General features: G+C 34.5%; 1 protein-coding gene across 3 annotated transcripts in view; it reads left to right on the forward strand.

Annotated features, from left to right (window-relative positions):
• The window catches only part of TOP2B (DNA topoisomerase II beta), an 82,548-nt gene that overhangs the window by 45,847 nt on the left and 8,728 nt on the right, over positions 1-27,973 (forward strand). For all 3 annotated transcript variants that reach the window (XM_074195686.1, XM_074195687.1, XM_074195685.1), the window contains exons 19-33: positions 2,478-2,599; positions 2,830-2,978; positions 4,139-4,370; positions 7,360-7,494; positions 8,424-8,624; positions 10,313-10,508; positions 10,651-10,742; positions 13,530-13,685; positions 13,842-13,925; positions 16,469-16,666; positions 17,668-17,812; positions 19,904-20,065; positions 22,632-22,827; positions 23,738-23,817; positions 25,768-25,878. In XM_074195686.1, coding sequence (XP_074051787.1) covers positions 2,478-2,599; positions 2,830-2,978; positions 4,139-4,370; positions 7,360-7,494; positions 8,424-8,624; positions 10,313-10,508; positions 10,651-10,742; positions 13,530-13,685; positions 13,842-13,925; positions 16,469-16,666; positions 17,668-17,812; positions 19,904-20,065; positions 22,632-22,827; positions 23,738-23,817; positions 25,768-25,878 — 2,259 coding nt within the window. The remainder of the gene's footprint in view (positions 1-2,477; positions 2,600-2,829; positions 2,979-4,138; positions 4,371-7,359; positions 7,495-8,423; positions 8,625-10,312; positions 10,509-10,650; positions 10,743-13,529; positions 13,686-13,841; positions 13,926-16,468; positions 16,667-17,667; positions 17,813-19,903; positions 20,066-22,631; positions 22,828-23,737; positions 23,818-25,767; positions 25,879-27,973) is intronic.

The raw sequence follows: 27,973 nt of genomic DNA on the forward strand, positions 1-27,973 counted from the left end.
CTCTTCTAGGTGTTTGAGTATGAAAAGCAAAAGAGATATAGGGTGAAGTCATGGTGGTGTTGAGTGATAGGTTCCTCAAAGTGAGGTAGAACTGGCATCAGGAACGAGACAGCAGATTGGGAGAGAGGATGAGAAAGGGGTGGAGTGTGAATGATAGTGGTCACAATCAGTTGGAGTAGATGGAAGGGAATTAGAGAAAAGAGACTGAGTGGGGAGGATGATAGAGAACAATAGTAAAAAGAGGATCCAACCGACATTAGGTAATAGAAGTTTTTTAGCAGATCCAGGCAACTTATTGTATGAGATTTCTCCAACAATCTCACAGAGTAGGAGCAGAGGAGAGGTAGATAGCAGGGGTATGGGGCATTGCAAGGTATGGATTGTGATAGGACAAGAGATTAAGGGATTGGAGTAGAAGCAACTGGTAGAGGATCAAAATAGATATTTGATCCTCTCACCCTATGATACTCTTCTACGAAGCTATCACCCTATTGTGCTTTCACTTTTCTCTTTTAAGGGATGATGTCCTGGGAGAGTACCAGAGGTGATTTTGAGATCATGATGAAGAAGAAGAATAGGTTTGGGAGAAGCAGAAGACATAAGGAGAAATGGAATGATAGACAACTATAGATAAAAGAATTTCAGAATTCTTGAAGTAGGGCAATGGCAGGAGGAGATTAAGTAAAAGAATAGGTCATGGATTTAAGGAGATTGAGGTCTTGGGAGGCCATCATTATGTACATTGATAACACCAACATGTACCCTGAAGTCCTAGTCTAAAGGCAAGATTTGGTTGGAGAAAAATAATTTAAGCCAAGTACTGAACTCCTTGAAGAATGGAAAATTTGTAGGGTCTAGTACATAACTGCCCCCAGGATTTGACTTAGAGAGCATGAACTTTACGGAGGAGAGGGCATCTGAGTCAGGAAGGTAGGGGAAGGGTCTAGAAGAGCCAGTAGGGGAAAAGGGGTCAGTGTAAATGGTGCATTGGAGAGTGTGCAAGAAGACAGAACCAGGTCCAGGTGCACTATCTAAATGGAGAGCCAGGCCTTCCTTTGTGAGTGTCAAAAGATAGGATGGAGCATGAAAACCCTCCCCCAACAGATCTCAGTAATAGAATGTCTAATGATAGAACAGAATTTCTTGGGGCATAGTGGTACAAATGGGGGGGGCAGGACTGGATTGGGATGTGAGACGGTTATAACTGCTGGGCAAGGATGAAAAATTAGAAAGTGCTGGCAATGGGATTTCTGAGAGGGGCTCCATTAGATTTCTCGACAGTCTTTAGCCCAGAGAATGGAAGAGTTAAGAGGTTAGGATTTGCTGCCTTAGAGAGGGAACCTAGGATCTTTGGGGCTTGTACTCTCAGGAGTCTTGTGAATGGTAGAATCTGTCAGCTCTTTGTGAAGTATGAGTGAAAAAAGGAAATTGGGCAGCTTGTTTTAGTGATGTCCTGTAGATAAGATTCTGGATACCAGGGGTCTCTTTATCTGGATCTTTGGTCTTGGACTGGATTGTTGAGGTGCCCTGGAGGTAAAAGGCCTGTTGCCTGTAAGGATCTAAGGTAAGCCCCCCCCACCCCCGAGCATTGATCAATCAGGGAGGGAACAAGTACACTGAGTTCATTAGTCCTTTTTAAACTATGTACCTTTAAGTATAGAAAGTCTTGATTAGACATGTTCAGATGGTCCATCTTAGCCTTCGAGATCTAGCTTCGAGACCTGCTCAGAAATCATTGTTTTTTTCTAATTAATCCAGCATATAATGATTTCTCTTCTCTAAATTTATGTCATTTGTATTTTATATCCTACAGAGATTCCAAAAGGAATTGGAATTTTAAAGTATAATTTTAAAGTATAATCTTGTAATTTGTCTGAGGCATGTTATACATGTTAACATGTTAAGCTTATCTTTTCAAAATAAATCACAGAATTTTCTAACTTCCTGTATTCCCCTATAGTTCTGGATACAGATAGTTCTGGATACAGTTCTGGATGTTTATAGGAGAAAAACATGTAGAATGACTTTTACCCTATATTTTTGTTTTGGTTAGAACCCAGGAGTAATCAGCATTTTGTTCATCTAATTAGACATAATTATGTCTAAAAGCTCATAAAAAAGACTTCTGATATCAATGAGCAAGTTGTCATCACCAGAAGAAAAATCCTTTAAAACTGTTATTTGCTTTTAGGTTAGGTAAAAAAAGGGGGGGGAATTAGAATTAATAAAGTCAGTTTGCTAATATAGACTTGAGGCAATTAAGATATATATGAATCTGGTACTTCTGGCATGAGCTTTCTCAGTATGGAGAGAATTTACTTATTTCTGTCCACATTACATTTCTTCAAAATAAAACCACATTTGTCTTTTTTCCCCCCCTGAATTAGTAGAAAATTGTTGGTGCTTAAAATGCATTAAAACCTTGACTTTTAATCATTTTAAGAATTGTTTTCTTTCTTTCTTTTTTTTTTAAATAGGCTTTAAACCAGGTCAACGAAAAGTTTTGTTTACCTGTTTTAAAAGGAATGATAAACGGGAAGTCAAAGTTGCTCAGTTGGCTGGATCAGTTGCTGAGATGTCTGCTTATCATCATGGAGAAGTAAGTCTTAAGAAAATTGGAAGCATTTTCATCCTTTCTTCAATGAAAAATAAATACAGTCAAACATTCTTTTCTTTGTAGAGGCTATTGAATGTTTAAAGGAACAAGAAATATGGATTTAATAAAATAAAAAATGATAGAAATTGCATGATTACTGTTACACATATTAGGGAAAGATTCACTTGAAATTTAGACTTTTAATGCTACATTTTCTGTGTTTCTTTTTCTAGCAAGCACTAATGATGACTATAGTCAATTTGGCCCAGAACTTTGTTGGAAGTAACAATATTAATTTGCTTCAACCTATTGGTCAATTTGGAACTAGACTTCATGGCGGGAAAGATGCTGCAAGCCCTCGTTATATTTTTACAATGTTAAGGTAACTTCTTAAGTCCTAATAGAATAAAAAGTGTTTTGAAGTTCACTGAAACGAACTAAAAATTATACTTTTACATATTGTATATTCTTCACTTTGTTAATGTTTTGAATTTAAATCTAAGTTGTCCTTTAATGCCTCTTTATGGCAGAGAGGGATCCATGAATACTCCCAGGCTTATATTGGTGGGAGTTCAAACTCTGGTCCTACTAAGATCAGCAAGCCTTGAAGGACAGGCCTAGAGATGAAGCTCTGTCATTTGAGAACCAACAAAGTTAAGCCTGGAGAGATTTATCAGTAGGATGGTCTCATAAGTGATCAATTTTTTGGCTCTGAGAAGTCACCAAACTCTCCTATGTCAGAGGGCATGCAATTTGCTTTAGGTGAAAAGTGAAGTATTGAACTAAAAAGGAGATTGTACCTCTTTCAGTATATAGCATGTCATTATTTTCACAGTTTAAATAGGTTTGCCTATTTATTGCCTATTGATCCAAAGGAATGGACAAGTCTTTTGGTTTCCATTTTTATGAGTTCTTGTGAAATCACTTTTAAGGAATTTAAGAATTTCTTGTCTTTATCACATCAGTATTCTTACATTAGGCTGGAGCATATTATGTTGGTTACATATGTTAGGAACACATTTCTATTTAAATAAATCTATTGATTACTCAGTGTCTTCAAATGAATATCATTAAGGCTTAACAATAGAATTTATCTATCAATACTAAATAAACAAAAGAGAATTCTGTTATTTTAACATTTTATCTGAGTGGAAGTATGTATTAATAATGAAAACTTTTAGTGTTTTATTATCTTATTTTAATGTTGCTCTTGCTTAATTGAAAATAAATAGTAAGGGGTGGCAAGGTTGCACAGTGGATAGAGCACCGGCCCTGGAGTCAGGAGTACCTGAGTTTGAATCCGGCATCAGACACTTAATATTTACCTAGCTGTGTGGCCTTGGGCAAGCCACTTAACCCCATTGCCTTGCAAAAACCTTAAAAAAAAAAAAAAGAAAATAAATAGTAAGAGCTGGAGGCAACTTTGTAAAATTTTTATATGAATAAACTGAAAAAATAAATGTATAATAAATAAATTGTAAGGTTTGCACCTATTAACTTTTTTTGTTATCAGAATCTCAACTGTTTTCTGCTTCTTTTTAGCACTCTGTCAAGGCTGCTTTTCCCTTCTGTGGATGACAACCTGCTTAAGTTCCTTTATGATGATAACCAGCGGGTGGAGCCTGAATGGTATATGCCCATTATTCCTATGGTTTTAATAAATGGTGCTGAGGGCATTGGTACTGGATGGGCTTGTAAACTTCCCAACTATGATGCCAGAGAGATTGTGAACAATGTCAGACGGATGTTGGATGGCTTGGACCCTCATCCCATGGTAATAAATTAGCTTTTGTTAGATTGTATTACTTCTGACTTATAATACTGTTTATAGTTACTTTGGAAAAAGTATGGAGCATGTTATATAAATGAAGACTCTATGAATTGATTTGGTATATATTTGTAATATGTGTCCATTAAACATATTTACATAATATTAATATGAACTGAGGATATAGAAATAGCTTTATTTCTTTTCTTATTTTGGTAAATAGTATTTTATTTTTTTCCAATTGCACATGAAGATAGTTTTCAACATGAATTTTTTATATAATTTTGAGTTTCAATTTTTTCTCCCTCTTTCCCTTCTTTCCATCCTCAGACGGGAAGCAATTTGATATAGGCTATACATGTGCAATCATGTAAATGTATTTCCACATTAAACATATTGTGAAAGAAGAAACTGAACAAAAGGAAAAAGCCACAAAAAAAGTGAAAATAGTGTGCTTTGATCTGTATTCAGACTCCATAGTTCTTTCTCTGGAAGTGGATAAAATTTTCTATCATAAGTCTTAACTTTTTCTTTTTTTCTTTTTTAAAATTTTATTTAAGGCAATGGGGGTTAAGTGACTTGTGCAAGGTCACACAGCTAGGCAATTATTGTCTGAGGTCAGATTTGAACTCAGGTCTTCCTCACTCCAGGGCCCATACTCTATCCATTCTGCCACTGAGCTGCCCCCATCATAAATCTTTTGTACTTCTCTTACATAATTATATTACTGAGAAGAGCTAAATCAATCATAGTTGATCATTGCTGTTACTATGGTACAGTGTTCTCATTCTGCTTTACTCAGCATTACTTCATTTAAGTCTTTCCAGGATTTTCTGAAATCTACTTGCTCATCATTTCTTATAGTACAATATTTCAATTCATCCATATAGAACAATTGGTTTAGCTATTTCCTAATTTATGGGCATCCCCTCAATTTCCAGTTCTTTGCCACCACCATAAGAGTTGTTAAAAAATATTTCTGTACATGGAGATCCTTTTCCATTTTTTATAATCTCTTTGGAATATAGACCTGCATTGCTTTTGTAATCCTTTTATAGACTTTTATAATCCTTTGGGCACAGTTCTCAGAATGGTTGAACCAGTTCTCAACTCTACCAACAGTACATTATTGTCCCAATTTTCCCACATCTTCTTCAACATTTATCATTTTCCTTTTCCGTTATATTAGCTAATCTGATAGGTGGGAGGTGGTACCTCAAAGTTGCTTTAATTTGTATTTTTCCAATCAGTAGTGATTTAGAACATTTTTTCATATGACTAGAAATAGATCTCATTTCTTCATCTGAAAATTGCCTGTTCATATCCTTTGATCATTTATCAGCTGGGGAATGTCTTATATTCTTATAAATTTGACTTAGTTCTCTATATATTTGAGACAACTTGCTGGCTTCTTTGAATTATCTTTGAAAGCTTTATATCTTAATTACAGATGCAAATTTCTGGGAAATTTGAAGTCAGAAGAATTGGGATTTCTTTTCCACCTCACAAAATTGGAGAAGAAAAATTCATTATCCCAGTGTTCTTGGTTCTTATCATACCTTTGGAAATATACAAATGTGATAAGAAAACTTGTCTTTGAATAATATATGTACCTAAACTAACAAGAAAGCTTGAAATCTATTACAAATAAACTTTCCTTCTAATTTCCCTTTCTTAATGACTTCTCTCCTGTCCCCTTTCTGATTATTTTTTTAAAAGAAGGATCCCTTTTTCTTTTTCAAAGAGTGATTTTTTTTTGTGGTTTAAAAATTGATCAGAAATTTTGACCTAAAACATTAACTAAAGCAAAATGTATCTGAAAATTTTTTTAAGTTATTTTAAAAGTCTTAAGCTTCATTAATCTAGTTCTAAAATATTTAAAATAGAAGTTCAAGTCTGTATTCTATGATTGCCATATTTGCTTTAAATTGTTTTGGATATAGGAGTTATATTGAATTTTTTGAATCAAATTGAAAATTTTGATAAAAAATGATTTAATAATATTAAAATATTTAATAATCTTCTTTATGCAAAGCTCTGTCTGAGACACAGAGAAACGTAAGATGTGGTTTCTGCCCTCAAGTGGATGTGCAGTTTGACGAAGCAAGAAATGGGCACTTAAATAAAAGACTTAAATGTCTCTTTAAAACATTTGTAGAAGAGTTATCAAAAGATAATACATGACTAATTATAAATAATTGCTATTGAACTTAAAAGGGGATTATGTCCAGATGAGAGGTCCCATTCTCCCAGTGAGAGGTATGAAATGAGAGCTCTGGTTTGGAAAGAATGAGGATCATTTTTGGGCACAGAGGAGAGAGAGAGAGAAGGGCCTTTTTGATAGATCAAGTGGGATTAGACAAATGAAGGCATATTTGGGGAACAAGACAGTCCAGAAGAATCTGGTCAAGTAAGTATGTTGGAGATAGATGAAAGAAGATCTTGGATAAATACCTTGTAAAGGTGTTTGGAATTTTTCCTCAAGGTCATGAAACCTTTAAAGTTGTGAGCAGGATAAAACAAGATCAAAAGAGTTTTCTAATGAAAAAAAGGATAGTTTTGTGACAGTAGCTTGAAGTAAAGAGAGATTAGAGTTATGAAGATAGATCATGAAGGAGTTCCTTTTGCTCTAGGCATAAAATATGTGTAAACTAAGATAGATGTTTGGAGAAAAAAATTTTAAAAAAGTTATAAAGAGATTATGGAAGACTTTGATACAACTTGGTGACCAACCAAGACCAACCAATGGGAGAAAAGTTAAGTGATGACCCATATTTTGTGCCTATACAATAGGGAAAATGGTGGCACCATTAAAAGAAATAGGTAAATAGGAGCCTGAGTCTGGTTGGCAGGGTTGAGAAGAGTTATGTTGAATTTCTAGTGATAGTAAAGCTTGAATTGAAATCCAGTAAACATTTGAAAATATTAATTCAGAGCATGAAATAGAAAGTTGGTTTCTTTGAATTTGCTAAATTCTTTTCACTTGTGTTTACAGCTTCCAAACTATAAAAATTTTAAAGGAACAATCCAAGAAATTGGCCAGAACCAATACGCTGTTAGTGGTGAAATATTTGTAGTGGATAGAAATACAGTAGAGATCACAGAACTTCCAGTTAGAACATGGACACAGGTTAGTAGAAAAGCATGACTATTTTAAGTAATTCCTTAAACTTGGAATTTAATTTTAATATATATATTTTAAAATGTTTGTAGTAGAATCTGGATTTTCTTGAATTTGAAAGTGGGTTTTAGTTTGGCTAAATGATATTCAAAATGCATGTCTCTGGGTCTACTTTTTCTCCTCTTCCTCTTCTCCCCCCTACCTCCTTTGTATCTTTGGGGGGGGGAGGGGACACCTCTGCCATTTAACCGAGGACATAGAATTTTTCCTATTATCAACTTGTAACTTTATGGAGGGTTCATGAAATGTTTATAGTTCATTTTATCTCTTCTCTCAGTAACTCACAAGGCAGAAGTAAAGTAATAGTTCTTTTAGTTAGTGGTGTAGTAGATTTTTATTCTTGTTTTGCTTAAAAATATAGTCACTGAAATCATGTCATGGGACATGTAACTGATGTTGCAAAATTAAAAGCACCGATTGAATTAAAGGGGGAAATTAGTAGTATGAGGTGAATCTGAAGACTTCCCTTTGTTCCCTCTATCTTTGCTGTTCTTGGAATGGAGGAAAGCCCAGTAAGTTGTAGTCTTGCTCTTTTCTTTCTCTCCTGAGAAGATCTTTTATTGTCTTCTCTAGTGACTGGGCAGAAAGGTTGAGGTGAGAAGTAGATGAATATTTTCAAAAGTTCCCATGACTATTGAAAGCTTTATACAAGAGGGACTTGTGAATTCATTAGCTAGTAAATCAACAAGAGACAGTTGTGTGATCAAGGTACTATTGAAAATTGAAAAATATTTGAACATATTAGTTCTTATGAAAATTGGGATAGAAAAACAGTTCTTAAGATTTTTATGTGGGGAAAAAATTCAAATTTTAAAACTAAAATGAAGTTGAATTTTGGTAAGCAGTAAATCATTGCTATTATTTTTGCATTCTCACAGGTATATAAAGAGCAGGTTTTAGAACCTATGCTGAATGGAACAGACAAAACACCAGCATTAATTTCTGATTATAAAGAATATCATACAGATACAACTGTGAAATTTGTGGTGAAGATGACAGAAGAAAAACTTGCACAAGCAGAAGCTGCTGGACTGCATAAAGTCTTTAAACTTCAGACCACTCTTACTTGTAATTCTATGGTAACTTCCATTGAATTTCCTAAACTCCCCTTTTTATGGTGTCAGAGTATTGATTTCACTGGAATTGGCTGTATAGAAGCCCAAGTAGATCTACATATGTGGGGTACCTGTATATAGGCATGTTTGTATAATAGTTTAAACACAGGTGTGTGTATATGCAATTTATATAATATATATTTTATTTATAGACAGTTATATATTATTTTATAAATATACACACACATATGATTATAGTAGCCAAAAAATTATAGAAAAGGAAACTCATTGACTTAATTTGTACACAGGTATCTATCCTTTTTGTTCAGATATATATGAAATAATTGGAGTAAATTTAATTATGTATGTAGAACTGTCTCTTTACATAGCTCTAGCTTGTGTTAAGAAGTACATATACAAATTTATGTAACAGATACAGAAGTTCACATGTCACATTCTTTTTACTCTAGCTACTGCCATTTCCATACTTCTCTACCTTTGTATTCAAAAACAAATTTGGAATTATGCCTTGACATGTGGCTCTTTTGTTTTTGCATTGAGCTTCTGTTTCAGCCTCAGCCTGGGAGGCCTTGAGGTGTTAATTGTTTTAAAAAAACAAGTCTTGGTTTTTTAACCAAGCCTTGACCAGCCTTCTTTCTAAACTGTTCCCAGAGGCACAAATGTCTATCCTTGCAGCAGTATCAAGAACTGAGCCATGTGGCTCAGTTTACTGAAGCAAACAGTAAACTCCAAATTTTTCAGAACCCAAAGCAGCCAGAAACTTCAAATAACTGGAATTTTTCTTCTATCTACTTTTATTACAAAAAGTAACATCATATAAACATCTGCTATCAGGGATTATTTTTTAAAAATTCATTGATATCTTCTATTTTTACCCCTTGTTCCCCATTTCCTCCCATGCTCTTAAAAAAACTCTTAAAATAAAGGGTTAAAAAAAGGATAGAGAAAAATTACTAATGAGATTATTGGGATTAATAGTGGTTCAGTATTATCCCTGATAACAGAGACAGACTGGGGCTCGAATATCACCTCTGATGCTTATTGCCTCTGTGGGCATTCATTTCTCCCACTGTAAAATTGGGGAGCAGAACTAGATGGCCTTTGAGGTTACTTCCAGTTCTAGGTCTATAATCCTGTGTCTATTAAGTAGTTATGCCATCCTTTATCAAGAAAGGTTGATGAAACTGGAAGTAGAGAGGAAGAAAAATAATGGAAAGGCATTGATCCATTGTTTAAATAAAAATGGCCAAATTTGAACATAACAGGAGGCTTAAAACATCCATGGAAAAGCAAACAATATAATGGAATATGGCATAAAATTTAATTTTTAAGTGAGAATTTTTTTTCAAGCTTCAGAAAAAAAAGTCTTTGGATAGAAAAATAACATAAAGATTTTTAGACTGAGAGGAAAATTTCTCTAAAGATTTTATTAAAAATTGTAAAGAAAATATTCTTAGCTAAATATATGTCATTACCGCAAATGCTGTAATGGTTTAATTTATTAGGTTTCTTTCATATGGTTTCTATGGGAATATTTAAAGCAATGTTTCTGAAATCTTTGTATTTTAATGGATTTTGGTATAGTTCATATAAGACAAGTTCAGGTTCCCAAATATTAGTTGAAAAATTAGGAAATATACAAGATTATATAGACATAAATCAATTTATTTAAAAACCTTTATTTTGAATAGGTGCTATTTGACCATATGGGATGTCTGAAGAAGTATGAGACTGTGCAAGATATTCTGAAGGAGTTCTTTGATTTAAGGTTAAATTATTATAGTTTACGTAAGGAGTGGCTTGTGGGAATGTTGGGGGCAGAATCCACCAAGCTAAACAATCAAGCTCGCTTCATTCTAGAGAAGATACAAGGGAAAATTACTATAGGTAAGATCAACCTTTTAAAAATTGGAACATTAGTTAAAGTGGAAAAAACTTTATTAATAGAAGACATTTTGATCAGTAGAATATAAACAAATACAAAATGAATCTCTTTTCTTGATCCTAATTTTATTTTTCCCTCACATAGAGAATAGGTCAAAGAGAGATTTGATTCAAATGTTAGTCCAGAGAGGTTATGAATCTGACCCAGTGAAAGCCTGGAAAGAAGCACAAGAAAAGGTAATCATTTGCAGAAAAAGACATTCAGAGAAGCTTTTAAAAATACCCCCTTCAAGCAAACCAAGGGAAACCCCAAACTCTACCCCTAAGTATTGTCATGTCACTGTAGTGCTACTGCTAAAGGTGCTAAATTATGCTTTCTGGAGACTAAGTCTTCTGTTTATCCCCAGAACAGATACAGCACAGGGATTTGCAGTGCCCACCCACCCCAAAGCCCCTTGCCAGTGTGACTCAGCCATGACCTGGAGCACTTACTCCAGGTTTCAGAAGGTAGCTCAGTCTCCTTGGCGTCTTTTCTGAACCGGCCAATCAGGGTCAGTTATGGTGGTGGTGGCGGTGGTGTGGTGAGATGCATGTCTGTGGTCAGAGTTGGGCTGGTAGCACCCAAGCTTTCGCCCTGTGTTTTCTACACGGCCATGGATGGCAGCCAGCCTCCACTCACTGGTCTGGTCCTGCTTCCATTGGAATACTGACCAGGGTTTGGCTCCTTAGGAGCAGCCCAATGAAGATGGAGCCCCCTACTGGGCGCCAGTCCTGAGTTTGGTTCTAGACAGGATTTTCTCCAGGGACTTGAACTTTGGGACCTCAGATTAAAGGGCTACTAACTGAGCTGAGCTATGTATTCCAGACCACAAAACCAAATGGAATATTGAAAGGTTTATCAGTACCCTGTAATAGCCTTTAAAAAATGTTAAGAAAACATTATGATTGAGAACACAAAGATGGAAAAAGTATAGAGATATAAAGTAACTCATCTTAGGAAGCAACTGGTGATATAAATTTAGCATCTTCTGAAGTATATTTGTAGTTATGACAGTTTTAATTAAATAGAAACTTAAATTTTCCTTATTTTTAAAAGTTCTCAATCATAATGTCTTTACAATTTTCATCAAATTATACTATTATATGATTTCCCCCATCCCCCCCATCTATAGTCAATAGGAATGTCTTAGAATAATCAAATTTTAAATGAATCGCATAACAGTGGTTGAAAATACAGATTAATAGATTTATAAAGATTAGGAAAAGAGAGTGGCCAGAATAGAGCAAATCTCAAGGGAATTATGCTAGCCAAAGCAATCTGTTTTCCTGTGATTGTGCTCATTTTGATTTTTGCCCTCTCATTTTCTCAATCTTGGTTTCATCTTTCTTTTCTCATGTTCTTTCTCGACCCTCTTCTTTTCCCACCCTCTTCTTTCCCCACCCTTAAATTACACTGAGTTTTTTCATTATAATATCCATCCTTTTTATGGTTGGTTCCAATGAAATCAGGGAGATAATATTTTAGTAAAATACTGAATTTGATTTTTTAATGCAAAGGACAGAAGTGGTTCCATCATGAGAATGCCTGCTAGTGGGCACACATAACTACTACATTTCATCTCAATTGCATGTAACCTAAGGGATTTGGCATAGTTAGGAGGAATTACTTTTTCCCCTAATTTCAGTTTTTTCCCTGAAAGGCATCCATCCATACCAGCAAACTTATTTTTTTTTTAAGTAACATTTGGGAAAGTGATCAAGAGGTTGCCATTTAATAAATAAAATAAACAAATAAAGATGGGTCTTTAAAAATAGATTTCCAAAAGTGTCAGAATAAATTACATTGCTTGTGTCACTGGTAATTATACTTTTATTTAAATATCCCACTAGATATGTTTTGGGGATTATAAGAACACAGTTCAAAAAGAGCATTAGTAATATATTTCCAAATCTGATTTGATGGCATTTTGTGTAATGAATGTTAATAGTAACTTACAACCCAAATATAAATTCAAATTGTTTTTTATAATGTTTAAAAAAAACTCAAAGAATTGTTGGGTGATTAATAACAGTAAAGATTATTGATGGATAATTCTCAATCATCAATATAAACACATATTAAACCATATTATTTATTTTTCTTGGCACTTTATTAATATTCTTATGTGATAAAGCATCATATATATAATATGTGTAATTAGATTACCCCTTCTATATTTACAATGACAGCTTATTAACTGTTCTTAAACAAACAGTGGCAACAGAAATTAAATTGAGAAGCTATTAATTTTGAATATTAACTGTTACATGCAGAAACAGTATTTGTTATCTATTGAAAAGTAATATTAATATATTTCATTTAGGTCTTTTGAGATAATTTTTATGTAAAAATAATTTTATACATAAAATTTTAGCATAACTTTGCTAATACTTATTCTACTAACTCAATTTCATCCTTAATCTCTTACTAAATTCTTAATGAACTTTTTCTTATCTCTAAATTATCAGATGATTAATAAGATTTTTGTCTTAGGGAGAAAATGTACCTGAGTATAGTTATTATAAATATTATTGCAAGGCATTTTTCCATTTTATAATGTACTAGGTAGGCAAAAATTTTTAATTTGGAATTATATATTCACTCCCTATGTGACAATATGACAATTTTCGGGGAGGGGAGGTCTATTGTTATTTAATTAATTGAGGCTTAATTGTCAGTCTTTAGATTATTTTTCTTCATGACTTAATAGTTTGTCTAATTCTGTATCAGTTTCCTGAATAAATTGTGATATGAACATATTCTTCTTTTTAAGATTGCATCTCTTTGTAACAAAGTTTTGGCTTTTAATAGGAAAGACTTTTAAAATAATTCAAAATACAGTTCTAACTACTATTCTTCCCCTGCCTCTTCCTGTCCCAAGGGAGAACATTAAGTCATTAGAATGATTATTTAGTACTTTAAATATGTGTTACTAAAATCCAGAAGGCTATGGAAAGTTTAATTAATTTTTTTTTTCTTTTCAGGCGGCAGAAGAGGAAGAAACACAAAACCAGCATGATGATAGTTCCTCCGATTCGGGCACTACCTCAGGCCCCAATTTTAACTACATCTTAAATATGTCTCTGTGGTGTCTTACTAAAGAAAAAGTTGAAGAACTGATTAAGCAGAGAGATACAAAAGTATGAATTTTGTATGAATAGTAAATATTTTCAAACTATTTCAGTGTTAGCAGTATCCCTGTTTTCTATAAACACAGCATTTCACATTGTATTTTATTATAAGTTTTAAAAAGGCCATACTAAACTTTGTAGTTACCTGTTGTATTTTGATTTTAGGGGAGAGAACTCAATGACCTTAAAAGAAAATCTCCTTCAGATCTCTGGAAAGAAGATTTAGCAGCTTTTGTTGAAGAACTGGATGTATGTTTTAGTTCATATGGAAATTTTATTTTGAAAATATTTCGAGGAAAAGGATCACTTAATTTTAGACTAGATCATGTTGGAGGTGACTTATAGTGCTTTGTGTACGAGTATTTTTTAAGAAGTTTAATGTGGGGGCAGCTAGGTGGCGTAGTGGATAAAGCACCGGCCCTGGAGTCAGGAGTGCCTGGCTTCAACTCCGGTCTCAGACACTTAATAATTACCTAGCTGTGTGGCCTTGGGCAAGCCACTTAACCCCATTTGCCTTGCAAAATAAAAAAAAAACCCTAAAAAAAAAAAACCTAAGAAGTTTAATGTGATAATAAGTCCTAAAATTAATCTTAAAGAAACTTGAACATAAAGTATGTTTCCTTTCTGATGACTATACAAACGAAGTTGAATTGGTCTTAATTACTCTCCTATAATGTCTTTCTTAAATATGTAATTTAGAATGAAAGTAATTCAGACTTCTTAGTCAACCTGGCTATAATCTTTGTTGGCTGAGAAGGAAGAATCTTCTACTTCTAATTGAAAGAATCAACAGTAAATCAAAAAGGTCTTATGAAGCACTGTCTATGTATCAGGTGCTATGTGAGTGCTGGGGGTACAAATAAAACATCTCTGCCTTCTGGAAGCTTGAATTCTACCATATACTTTAAATTAATTTCTTATATAGTTGCACGTGAACTCTAGATAAAAAAGTAGAAATTGTCTGATTCTTCATGATCCCATTTAAGGTTTCTTAGCAAAGATGCTAGAAAATTTTACCATTTGCTCCTCCAATAAGAAGAGCTTACATTCTATAAATTCAATTAAATTTCTTATATAATTTCATCTAAATTCTAGATTAAAAAGGAACCTAAGTTTTTCCCTAAAATGTTAGAAAGTACTAATTTCTCAAAGGTATTTCTTATAAAAGTCTTAAAAGGATAGAATTTTGAATAAGACATAAGAAGACAAAAAAGAATTTTATAAAAATAGTGAATTATTTAAAATTTTAAGTCATTAAAAATTATGGCTAATCAGAATAGATGATATAATTTGACTTTTAATAAAAAGCCAGAAATAAAACTTTGTTTTTATTATCCTCAAATATATATTTCATATATACATATTTATATATATATTTATCAAAATATTGTCAGATTTCTTAAATTGTTAAACATTCATAAAAAAATTTATATAAATTGAACTATAATTTCCCATTGATTACAATTGTTATCTCAGGTTTCTTTCCTTTGAAAATACACATTTTAGAACATCACAAAGAATGATGGTCCTTTGAATACAGAGAAAATGAAAAAAATTCTGATAGTAATGATCTAATCTGGGGCTGTCCAACCTTACTTTTAAAAAAAATTTATTGAAATAAAAGACAACATATTTTGATTTTGCCACTTTAGTGGCAAACTCTGAAGTAGCTCAGCTTCCTTTAAGAAAGCATTTAGCAACCTACAGGGGACCATTCAAAAATGCACTATGGCCTGCATTTGTCCCATGGGCCATATTTTGGAGTCCTGATCTAATCTTTCTTTCAGTTTGACCTGTTCCTATGAAAACTTTGAATGTTTCAGCAATTTTAATTTCTTCATTTTTGTCTTGGCCCTACAGGAGCTTCAGGGAGGCTCTAGTTACCTTTGAATTCAGAGCAATCACTTGTCATTCAAACTAATTTCTTTTCCTAAAATTTGATTGGATTTAGGATTTGTAAGTCTTGAAATTTGTATTGCATCAAGGAAATACTATTTCATTGAGTCTAGTGATTTGTAAGCAAAAGTAAATCTCACATGGCCCATTGTGTGACACATTTAAAAACATGCCTTCTTCCTTATATTTGGGAAATAGGATCTTCCAGGCATCCTTTTCCCCTAGATTTTAAAACAATCTTTTCTAAAGGAATTTCATTATAAAAAGAAGACTCCCTTTTATAATATGAATAACAGTGCTAAGAATAATCATTTCCTCATCCAGAGCATTGCTAGATTAATGCCTTTTCATTTTTTCATAATTTTTTCTGACCACCTTATTATTGAAACAAGATATGAACTCTTCTATTTGTCAAATGTTTTGTTTTAGACATTCTTCTTTTCCTCATATCTAAGCAAATAGATATAACTTGACAATTGTGATTAAGACCATATGTGTTGATTACTTGCAAAGAATCTGGCAATTCTAGATAATGTTTTAGTTTTTTTCTGGAAAATGTAGAGATCTTGTTTCAAAATATCATAAAACCATAGTTAAGCAATGGAAAAATATTAGAGATTCTCCCACCCAGGTTTTTCATTTAACAGATAGGAAGAATAAGGCCCAGAGTAAGTTTAACTGGTCTAAGGTTACAGAGTGGAAGAGAGGGACTGAGAATCTAAGTTATCTGTTTTCTTTTCACCATCTTATGCAGGTCATAATTTAGTGTATTCTATAATAGAATCCTTTATCACTTTTATAAGGGTTACATTTTTTAATCTAATTATAATAATAGTGATTTTATTCTCCGCAAAGCATTTTTCCAGTTTTGTCACTACATTATGATTACTTCTTAGAAAGTGGAAGCTCAAGAACGGGAGGATGCTTTGGCCGGAATGGCTGGCAAAGCGATAAAGGGTAAAGTGGGCAAACCCAAGATAAAGAAGCTTCAGTTGGAAGAGACCATGCCCACCCCTCACGGCAGAAGGATTGTTCCACAGATTACCTCTGCCATGAAGGCTGATGCCAGCAAAAAGTTGCTTAAGAAAAAGAAGGTGGGTAAAAATGTGCATCTCTTATTTTAATCCATTCAGGCCAGATGAGCTCACTGGAGTTGTGTGTTATTAAAATATGAAGAATAATTTAACCATCTCATAGTGATTTTAATGTCCAGGTTTTCTTTTTCTACTCTATCCTTAAAATTTTATTCCATATTCTGATTGATAATGCTAAGTGAGATAGAGAGAATCATTTTTTAATGGGGTTAAAAATAGTTGAAAGACAATATGCAGGCAAAAAACAATCAAATTCAGATTTTATAAAGGGAAAAAATATCAGACATTTCACCAACTTGTTTTATTACATCAAGAACTTTAAATGCAAGACTATAACCATTAAATGTATTTATTATATCAGCTGATCCAAAATCTTATCAATATGGGTATCCCTTGGTTATCATATTTTCCTATAAATCTTTCATACAGGATCAACTTTGGAGACTTTTTACTTTAAATAGTTTTGGAATAGTTTTAAATAGTTTAAATAATGTTACTTTAAGTAATTTTGGAAACTATTTAACATTATTTGCTTACTAAAGTAGCAATTGGACTGCCCATCTGTTATCCCTTGCTCTTGATGTGTAACTAATTGCCCATCTTCTCTATTCATGCGTTTCCTGGATGATATCCCTTATGTAACCATAATATATTTAGAATTTTAAAGTTCTTGAAATTTTAAAGGAGCTAATCAGTTTACCTAATTACCAGCCTGAGAGTGTCTTTGTCAAATGTCTTATTTTGCTGGAGAGAAGAGACTTGTTATGTCCAGAGATCTGTGAATTGTAGCAGCAAAAGCATCACTGACTACACACCAGTGAAATTCAGCTATAGCTCCTTCTGCTTGTGGTCTTCCTCTGTCCACTGTGACCTTAGGATGCTTGCTTATCAACCAGTAACTGAAAGATGACGCTTTAGATACAAGTGCATTCTAAAGCAGGTAGTGAGAGCAATATCTGCTTGTAGATCTTTTCATCTTCCATTTCCTTTCTCATATTTAGGGTGATCTTGATCCTACAGCAGTAAAAGTGGAATTTGATGATGAATTAGGTGGAGCACCAGCAGAAGGGGCAGGAGAAGATTCCTTGACAGCATCTACTCCTGCACCTAAAGGACCCAAACCCAAAAGGGAGAAAAAGGAGCCTGGTGAGCTGTGTATAACAATAATAGAAGGTGTCTCAGTTATTAAGTGCTAATATATACCAGGCATAATGCTAATTGTTGCAGGTATAAATAAAGGCAAAAGGCAGTCCCTGTTCTCAAGGAGTTAAATCTAGCTGAAGAGTACAACTATGGACAAACAAGCTAGAGACAAGATAAATTAGAGCTAGTCAACAGAGGGAAAGTACTAGAATTAAGGGTGAGGGAGAAGGACTTTCTGTAGAAGGTAAATTTTAGTTGGGACTTGAAGAGAGCCAGAAGGTGAATAATGAGGAGAAAAACTTTTTAGACATGGGGGAGAACCAGAGAAAATGACTGGGGTTGGAAGATGGTGTGTTTGGTGAGGAGTCCATTTTCACTCGATTGTAGAGTAAGTGGTGGGACTGTAGGATGTAGGAAAGGTGAGGGTGGGGAAAGTGATGAAGAACTTAGAATGCATAATGTAAGATTTCATATTTGATCCTGGAGACTAGGGAACCATTGGGGTTTATTAAGGGAGGGACGAGGGCAGATCTGCACTTTAGGAAGATCATTTTGTCAGGTGAATGGAGGATGGGTTAGAGTAGGGAGACTTCTGCAGATAAGAGGTCATGAGGGTCTGCATCAGGTGGTGGCAATGTAAAAGCAGGGGCATCTTTGAAAGATACTACGAGGGTAAAATCAAGAGTCTGTCACAACAGATTTGATAAGAGGATTGACTAAGAAAGTGAGTCTGTGTGACTGAGAGGATCATGGTACTCTTAACTGTAATAGGAAAATTAGGAGAAGTATGAACACTTGGGACAAAGAGTTCAGACTTGGACATGTTAACTTTTAGATTCTACCCTATTTTGAATTTGAAATGTGCAGGAGGCAGTTGGGAATGTGAATTTGGAGGTTAGCAGATTAGGGAAGGATAGGTAGATAATGAGAATTATTAAGTTAGAGATGATCACCAAATTCATGGTTGCAGATGTAGTATATAGAGAGAATAAATGAAGGCCCAGAACAGAACCTTGGACATTACCTATAGTTAGAGGACATGACCTAGAAGAAAGACCTAACAAAGGACTGAAAAGAGATGTAGGAAGTAGGTAGGCAGATGATAGGAGAAGAGCCAGGAGAGAGGGTACCTTGAAAATCTAGAGAGGAGAGTATCAAGGACGGAGAGAGTGATCAACAGTGTCAGAGACAATCTCTATTGTCTCTATAGGTCAAGGAGAATGAGGACAGAGAAAAAGCTCTCCGATCTGGCAAGTAAGAGCTCACTGGTTTGTTTGGAAAGGAATTTTGATGGAATGATGAATTTGGAAGCCAGATTGTAGAAAGGTTAAGAATAGAGTGAGAAGGGGTGGCTAGGTGGCGCACTTGATAGAATACTGGCCCTGGAGTCGGGAAGACCTGAGTTCAAATCCAGTCTTAGACATTTAATAATTACCTAGCTGTGTGACCTTGAGCAAGTCACAAGTAACCTCACTGACTTGCAAAAAAAAAAAATTAAGAAAAGTGAGAAGAATGTAGAGACATCTCTTGTAGACTGGCTTCTCAAGAAGTTTAGCTATGAAAAAGAGGAGAGAGAGAGAGAGAGAGAGAGAGAGAGAGAGAGAGACAGACAGACACACACACAGACACAGAGAGAGAGTTGTTATATTGGGGGGAAAAGTTAGATTGCTTTTAAACTGTGTTTTATTTTGAGTGGGATTCAGACATCTCCTAAAGATAGAACCTTTGCTTTTGAGTTATTGTAACTGAAATAATCATCTGGTGACTAATCCTCAGGTGAAGACCCTATCAGAACTTATTGGTTGGTCTTTTGTTGAACCCATTCCCCAAACCTTCACAGCTTACTAGTACCAGACAGAACTTACTCCACTTTCACACCAAGATGAGACTTCAAAGAGAGGTTTCTGTGGAGGACAGCTGGAATAAACCTCTCAATTTGTTTGAGTGTTACATTAAAACTTATTTCTTGGTGATAATATAATATGGCTAATAATGTATATATTACTGCTTTGCTTTTGAGTATTAATATAAAGGATTACTAGTTATTATAATTTTGGTGTACTTAACTATTCTATGTATATTTCTTGATTTTAGGTACCAGGGTGAGAAAAACACCTCTCTCCTCTAATAAGTCCAGTGCAAAGAAAGTGAAGAAAAGAAACCCTTGGTCTGATGATGAATCCAAGTCAGAAAGTGACTTGGAAGAAACCGAACCTGTGATTATTCCAAGAGATTCTCTGCTTAGAAGAGCTGCTGGTACTACTAGATATTTTATGGTCACTATATTATAAAGGAGAATATAGAGAGAGTAGATGAAGGCCCAGAACAGAACCTTGGAGGTTACCTATAGTTAGAGGACATGTATAGGAGTTGTTTATGTCTGACAATTCTTAAGGCCTGTTTCTTTCAACCAAATAACTTTGTTCATTTTACATGTATAAAAATACAGCTGAAATGAATGAATTGAGAATTTCACATGAATTTACAATTGTTACAATAGGGAAAGGGAAGTCATTTTACAGAATTAGTAATGAATGGATTAGAATTTTCATTGGGAAATGCAACATCTTTGAGAATGCACATCCCTCACTTGAAAAAGAAATGCTTTCTGACAAAATAGGCGACAGAGTATATTTTAGTGTAACGATTCCTAGTTTTGAAAAAATTCATTATAAAATTGGAAATGCTTCCCATAATACTAAAGTAAAATATTTTAGGGAAGGAAGGGTTCATATGGTAGCCAGCCTTGTGACTTGTTCATTGTAAACATACTGGCAAAGTGAGGTCCCCTAAGAACTCCTTGTACAATTTTTCTCTTTTCAATAGCTTTTTACCCTGTATCATAGAAATTTACTTAGCAAATCCTTGTACTCTATACTCATAGCTCATGTTACCTGGCTTTCTTCTAGCCTTAGGTAAATTACTGTTGCAAACAGAATTGAGCTGAAAAGCATATGTCATCATCTAACATAAGGGCAGTTTGGCTTAGTGGAAAAAACTCTCACTGGATGTGGAGTATGGGTATAAATATTGTCTCTGGGTGAATTTAGGCAAGACCCTCAGTCTCCCTAGGCCTAAGTTCCTCATCTGTGAAATGAGATGGTTGTATTTGATAATCTCTTTAGCTTTTTAAATCTATTCTAGCTTTAAAATCCCTTAATTTCTGGCTTCTGATGTTTTAAAACAAATCAGTTGCCTACTTTACAGGCACTGTTTTTATTTGTATGTTATTATTGGTTGTTCAGTTGTTTTGATTATGTCCATCTCTTCATGATCCCATTTGGAGTTTTCTTGGCAGATACACTAGAGTGGTTGAGTGGTTTGCATTTCTTTCTCCAGTTCATTTTACTGATGAAGAAACTGTGTCAAACAGGGAAAAATGATTTGCCCAGGGTCTGTGTCTGAGACTAGATTTGAACTTTCTGACTCCAGACCCAGTCAGTCCTCTATCCATTGCACCACCTGACTGCTGCCATATAGATGAATTTTATATATGTGTGTGTGTGTGTGTTCATACATATATATGTATGAACACACATAGATACACATATAGAAATATTATTTTTATGTAAAATGTTTATATTGTCATAGTGCTATTATTTAAAGAGACATCATTTTACATTGTCTGTATATAGACATGTTTTAAGCCTATATAGATGTACATGCAATTTAAGAGAGAAGGAAAGTGGTTTGCCCCAACTAATAATGAAGACCTTTGTCCCATCCTCTAGAATGTTCAGTACTCTGCATCCAGAGTCTCCCGCTTCTGCAGAGAAGGGAAGGAGTTTCACTCTCCTATCTTTTCTTTCTGGTCAAACTTGGTCATCATCATTAGTATTTGGTTTCCACTTTGTTGATGCTATTGCACTTCTTTCTGTATATCTTGTGCCATTTCTCATAAAATGAGCATTAGTTGTATTTGTTTTTTTTTCCTTGTCTGTTTTTGGTTGGAGATCAGGACTATCTTTACTGCTCAGATCCTCAAATGATCACAGTGAAGAAATACTTATTAGAGCACTATCTTTAGAAGTTTAACTCCATTTAAATGAATGGGTGGGCATTTATTGCTTAATATGGATCTGGCACTAACAAGCTCTGAGGACATCTTGACGTCTTAACATGTTTTGAACTGAAACCCTGATTTGTCTACATAACAAAAGCAAAATGGAGAATTGGTTTCCTAGATAATGAATATTTTACACTCATGTAAAATAGCAAAAATTCTTATTTGCATAATCGGTTTACTTTTTTCCTAAAATATTGCACAATTTCCCCTATGTCCATTAAATTCTTGTATTGCTAATGTCTTAATTTACATTTCTCCCAATTTTCAGGCCCATTTCAGCAACGCTTAATTAAAATCCTCATTATTTTATGGACACTAGATAGATTCTCTACATATAGTATATAAGAAAAATGTCTAGATACAAATGCTTTAGCTATGTTACTCTTTTTCATTGTATTATTTGGGGCAAATCACTCTCTTTCTTGATCCTTAGTTACCTCATTTTTAAAGTGAAAATGGTGGACTAAGTGATCTCCCAGTTCTTTCCTTTACTCTGACATTTTTAGAGCATTTTCTTCCAGTCCCCAAGAAAGTATGAAGGAGGGGTTTTACAATATGAAAATATTTATATTTAAATTTAATTCCCCATTATAATAGCCTTACCTTTGTACTTTATTTTGAATATACATAAATACAATCTGAAAGTATGAAGCGCTTTTTAAAACATTGAAGCACTTTTTTTTCAATAAGCCTATTTTTGTTAATAAGTCTGAATGTTGATATTCTAATAATTGTCGCTTTTACTTTTTTTCCTAGCGGAAAGGCCAAAATATACTTTTGATTTTTCGGAAGAGGAAGATGATGCTGATGAAGATGACAATAATGATTTAGATGAATTGAAAGTAAAATCATCTCCTGTGACAAATGATGGAGATGATGAGTTCATTCCTTCAGATGGATTAGATAAGGATGATTATACTTTTTCTCCAGTCAAATCAAAAGTAACTCCAGAGTAAGTAAACATTTATTTATCTGGTGGATTTTTTTAAATAGTTATTTTTTTCATGGACTTTAAAGTGCTATTTTTCAAACATTCTTCTCTCTGTCCTAGCCTAAATTATTTTTCATATTAGGAAAGAGAGGGTTCTTCTCATGAAATGAGCAAAATGGATGTTATTAAGTGATAAATGCACTTCTACAGTTGAAACTGTGATTAAGGGGAAACTGGGGAGTTTGAAGGTGTTTTAAACCAAATTCCTAGCTTTCTATTCATTGGAAGTTATCTGATCTCTGTCTGACTTGTGAGCTAGAGTACAGAGGGACTTGTCTTGAGAAGAGGTTCCTTGGTTATCCCTTCATTTGGTGTCTTGCTCTTCTTTGGGCTCTGGGAATTGGAATACTTTGAATAAAGGTGTGAATTTTAATGTAGCTTTAGAACTTCAGGTTAGTCTAAATTTGAAAATGAAATCATTATTACAAATCATCTTTTGTTCGTTTTTAAACTTAGTGCCCCCTATGCCTTTATTTTAATTTCCTTTTTGTTTTAAGATGAAATGGTTAGGAAATGTGGCTTAGTGGACATGGAGTTATGAAATCTGGGCTCACTCCCCAGCTATGCTGTTTACCAGCTGAGTGACTCTTGGGAGGCTTCTTAATCTCTTTGTGACTCTGTTTCTTCATCTGTAATTAGAGAATAATTACACTTATTATTATGTACCTCACATTGTCTGAAAAGTTTTTGCAAACCATAAGCACTATGCAAATGTCTTTAAAAGAATGTGAAGGAAAAGTTTAATGAGTTAATTAGGAACTTGTTCTATTGATTCAAAGAATAAAGTAGCAGACATTTTATTTGATAGAGATAAAACTCCATATTTAAGACATGGCCTCCTTATGGTTTAATTTTTCTTTTTTAATATTAGAAAATCCTCACACGACAAGAAAAATCAGGACTTTGGGAACCTGTTCTCATTTCCTTCTTATTCACAGAAGTCAGAAGATGGTATGCTCATTTATTCCTTATTTTTATTCTTATTAGGGGTATATATAAAATAAGATTTATCTACTTTATTGAAGTAAATTGAATGGTTAAGAAACCTTCATTCGACTTCAGGGGAAAAACATATACACCTAAAAAGGTTGTGTGTATGTGTCTTCATGTACATCTTAATAAGGTCTGCATTTTTTACAGGTACAAATATTTGTTTTTACTAAAAGGAAAATGTGCTTTTTATATGCAGACAAATGTGCCACATGTTTGTATGTGCATATATACCCATGCAGGTATAGACTGTATATATGTAAATTTGTTCCTTATTTGCAGATACATGCATCCATGTATACATATTACATCTTTGGCTATTCAAATAGATATATGCCTATGTACATGTTGGGAGGGAAATATATATATACAGACAGATGTGTTTATTGATATGCGCATACATACACGTACTCATCCATGTACATAGAGATATGTGTGTACAAGGTCAGGTTCTGGCTCTGACCTTTAATAAGCATGTAACCACTGATAGGTCATTTAGCTTGTTTGAGTTTACTCACCTTACTTGATGGTTAGATCATCGAGAGACAGGTTAGCTCTTCTGGGTTGTGGTAGAGTTGTCTCCAAAGATCACCGTGATGGTGGTATTCTCCCTGGCATTGCTGGAGGGCCATGGAGACTTGCTGATGGGGGAAGGAAGGCACCTCCACCAAGCCTGGGGTTCTTGCAGCATCCAGACATCCCCAGGAGGCCTGTGGCCAGGGGTTGGACAGTGCTGGAAGAGGCTGGGAGCAGGAGGTTTGTGCACAGTTCTCCCCTCCCTGTAATCTGCACAGTGTGCAAGTCGTGGTTCTTGTGTATGAGGGATTCAGTTCTCTTCAAACACAAAGAACAACAGCAGAAGGGAAGATAACTCAGCATGACTGAGGCAGAGAGGATGGTGCTTTGTTAGCTTTAAGCACTCTGCAAATTTGCGTTATTATTAATAGTTATATAAGGTACTTTTAGAAGTAACCAGGGTTCTTTCGTTTAAAGTTCTTTAAATACCAAACAGAAGTTTGGATTCTAGACATGGGGACAAAGTCTTTCACCAGATTTAGAACTTGAATTTGTACCCTTATGGCAGAACTTTCAAGAACCAGGGTCACGTCCATATTCTGATGAGGAATTAGAATATGACTTTTAAATTGTAAAAGAAGTTGAGCAAATGTTGGAATAAATTGCATCATCTGCAGTTTTTACAGAATGCATTTTAACATGGATTGTACTTATGAATGACTTCGCTATTCTCAATAGTTCAGTGGTCTAAGACAAACCCAAAGAACTGATGAGGAAGCATACTAATTATTCACCTCCAGAGAAAACTCCTATTGATTGAATACAGACTAAGCATGGCTATTTTTCACTTTCTGCCATCCCTTTTTTCCCCTTTTATTGAAGTCTTCTTGAACAAAATGACTAATATAGAGATGTTTCACATGATTGAACATGTGTGACCCATAGCTGATTGCTTACTGTTCTCAGGAAGGGATAGAATTTGAAATTGAAAAACTTCAAATAAAAATATTAAAAAAAATTTAAGCCATCCAACAAACATGGATTGTTCAGTGTTCAGCTTATATTGGCTTTACGGGATTTCCATTTATAAGTATCTTGAATTACTGGAAATTTTGTACAATCAAAATTAGAATGATATACATATTTGAGATCAAGAATATGAATGTCACTTATGTCATCATTTTGATTCAATCTTGCATTCTACTTTTACCATGATGGTTTTTATATTGCTGCCTTCTTGATCTTAGAAAGCTGAAACATCTAATTTCATCTCTCTAGGATTTTCACTAATATATTTGCTTCTCAGTTCATATTTTAGCAAGAGGAATGTTGCAATGGGTAACAATATAGGCAATTATTTGAGCTCATTTTCTGAAAGAGCTTTATTATTTACAGATGCAACAAAATTTGACAGTGGTGAAGAGGATTCTTCCCCTGTTTTTTCATCTTCATTTACTCTAAAATCAACAGAAAAACCTCCAAGTAAAACAGTAGCTGCCAAAAAGGGTAAGTGACTATATTTAAATTCATTGGTATTTACTCAGTCACAGAGACAATTAAAATCAGAGTGGGGTTAGAACTACTTCCTTAAAATCATACATACCAGCATCTCATGGGGATGTGGAGCTAGAGAGAAGAAACAGCCTCTCTGAACTCCATTCTTATTTCCTGTTTTCATCATTATGTCCTGATTTGGGCTCACCATGAGCTCTAAAGAGAAATCATCTTGTTCCCGCTCCCTGAGGCATAAAACTCCAGGACCATCTTTGAGTCCTCATTCTCCTTTATCTAGTCAGTGCCAAAGTTCAGTCTTTATAGTGCCTCTCAACAGTTTCTCCTTTCCCCTATTACTACCATCCCAGTTCAACATCTTTCAATTTTTCATCTTGTATTGTTAATTTTACTTTCCCTGACTCTATTTTCTCCTGATTTCAATTTATTTTATAGATTACAGGCTGAATAATCTTTCTTCTGTCTAACTCTCCTCCTCAAATACATCTATTGGCTTTTGCTGTCAGTAGAATCAGATCTGAATTCCTTAGCCTGACATTCAAGCCTGTGGACTGAATGATTTCCAACCTGCCTTTTCAGTTTCATCTCTTACTCCTCTCCCTTCCAATTTCATTCAGCAAGCAATCATTAAAGTGTCTTAGTAATGATACTAAGACAAACAAACAAACAAAAAAAAGCAGCCCTGTCTTCAGGAAGCTTATATCAGCTGAGGGGGATTCAGTCTTTTGTAGATGGGTAAATACAAGGTTATTTGAGAAGGAGAGATCATTAAGAACTAAAAGGCTCATAAAAGATGTTCTCTGCCCTAAAGTAAAGCAGAGATTCTCCTTGTAATGGCATTCTCTTACCTCTGCAAAGCCTCTTTGTAGGAGATGGGGAGCAGTTAGGAGGTCACTGTGGCTGCCATGGATACCACGGAAGCCAAACACTGAGGGCTGATGCTACAAGCTTGTGTTGTGTCCCTATAACAGGAAAGATCCAGGACAATTCTTTGATCTACTTAAAGAGACCTGGATTTAAGGGAAATTGTTTTGGCAGCTGTGTGAAGAAAGAATTGGAAAGGGGAGAGATGATAATTTGGGAAACCTCTTAGGAGACTTAGACAAAAGATGGCAAGGGCCATTTACATCTAGTAGATCCTTAAGACATGTTTGTGGAACTGCACTGAGTCCATGGAAGGAAGCTCTTGCCAAAGAACCTCTTTATCAAATAGTCTCATTTATAATGGGGTCTTTTTCAGTGAATTCCAAGTTCAGTGCTCCAAGGGGTGGGTGCTTGATTGTAAAATGGATTAAAACTCTATTCTATTAGTTGCCTACTAGTGATCTTCTTATTCCAAATAAAGAATAGAATTCTGAACAAAGCCTGACCATCCACATGGATTTTAAGAGAAGGAGATTTTTAATGAGAGAGAATGAAATTCTGAGATGTAATTCTAGTAATTCAGTCTTTGCAAGCCATCATTTGAAATGTTTGATAAACACAACTGGTTAGAAAGTAGTGAAAATGAGTTTGACTCCAAAGGACTCTTTTATGTCCTTAGATCTCTTGTTCATTGAGCTAACCCCAGAGTGCCCATTCCCACTCCTTCTCTGCTCAGAAAATACTGGCAGCAAGTTTGGGGCTGGGGGTTCCGGGAGGTGTTTCCAATCAATTAAACTCATCTTCAAGAAAGTAGAAAACATAAAGAAATAGCTATTTAGGGCTTGATTTTGACCAATAAGTTGGAAGTGAAAATTATGGGAATTTGGTGAAGCTATGATCTTACAGATCTTAATAGACAAGGGAATTCTGTGCATAGACAAGGAACTTTGGGGGAAGGGTACTTCAAGAAATTCAGAGAAAAGTCAGGATTCCTAGTATTGTCAGGAAGGAAATTCTAATGATCCAATCCTAGATGATGATTTCTTGTGTCAGGGATGAATATATGTTAAAGATTGGGAAAAGGATATTATTTACTTTTGATTTATGGATTACCATAATTGAGATGGAGCTCTTCTGGCTGATGGCAGGTGTTTTCTTTTTAAACCAAAAGCAGCAAAACTATAAAATTTTCTCCAGTATCCTAATAGCAGTTGTCTGTGTCACC

The sequence above is a fragment of the Macrotis lagotis genome, chromosome 7, assembly GCF_037893015.1.
Source record: "Macrotis lagotis isolate mMagLag1 chromosome 7, bilby.v1.9.chrom.fasta, whole genome shotgun sequence".
Taxonomy (NCBI): Eukaryota; Metazoa; Chordata; class Mammalia; order Peramelemorphia; family Peramelidae; genus Macrotis; species Macrotis lagotis.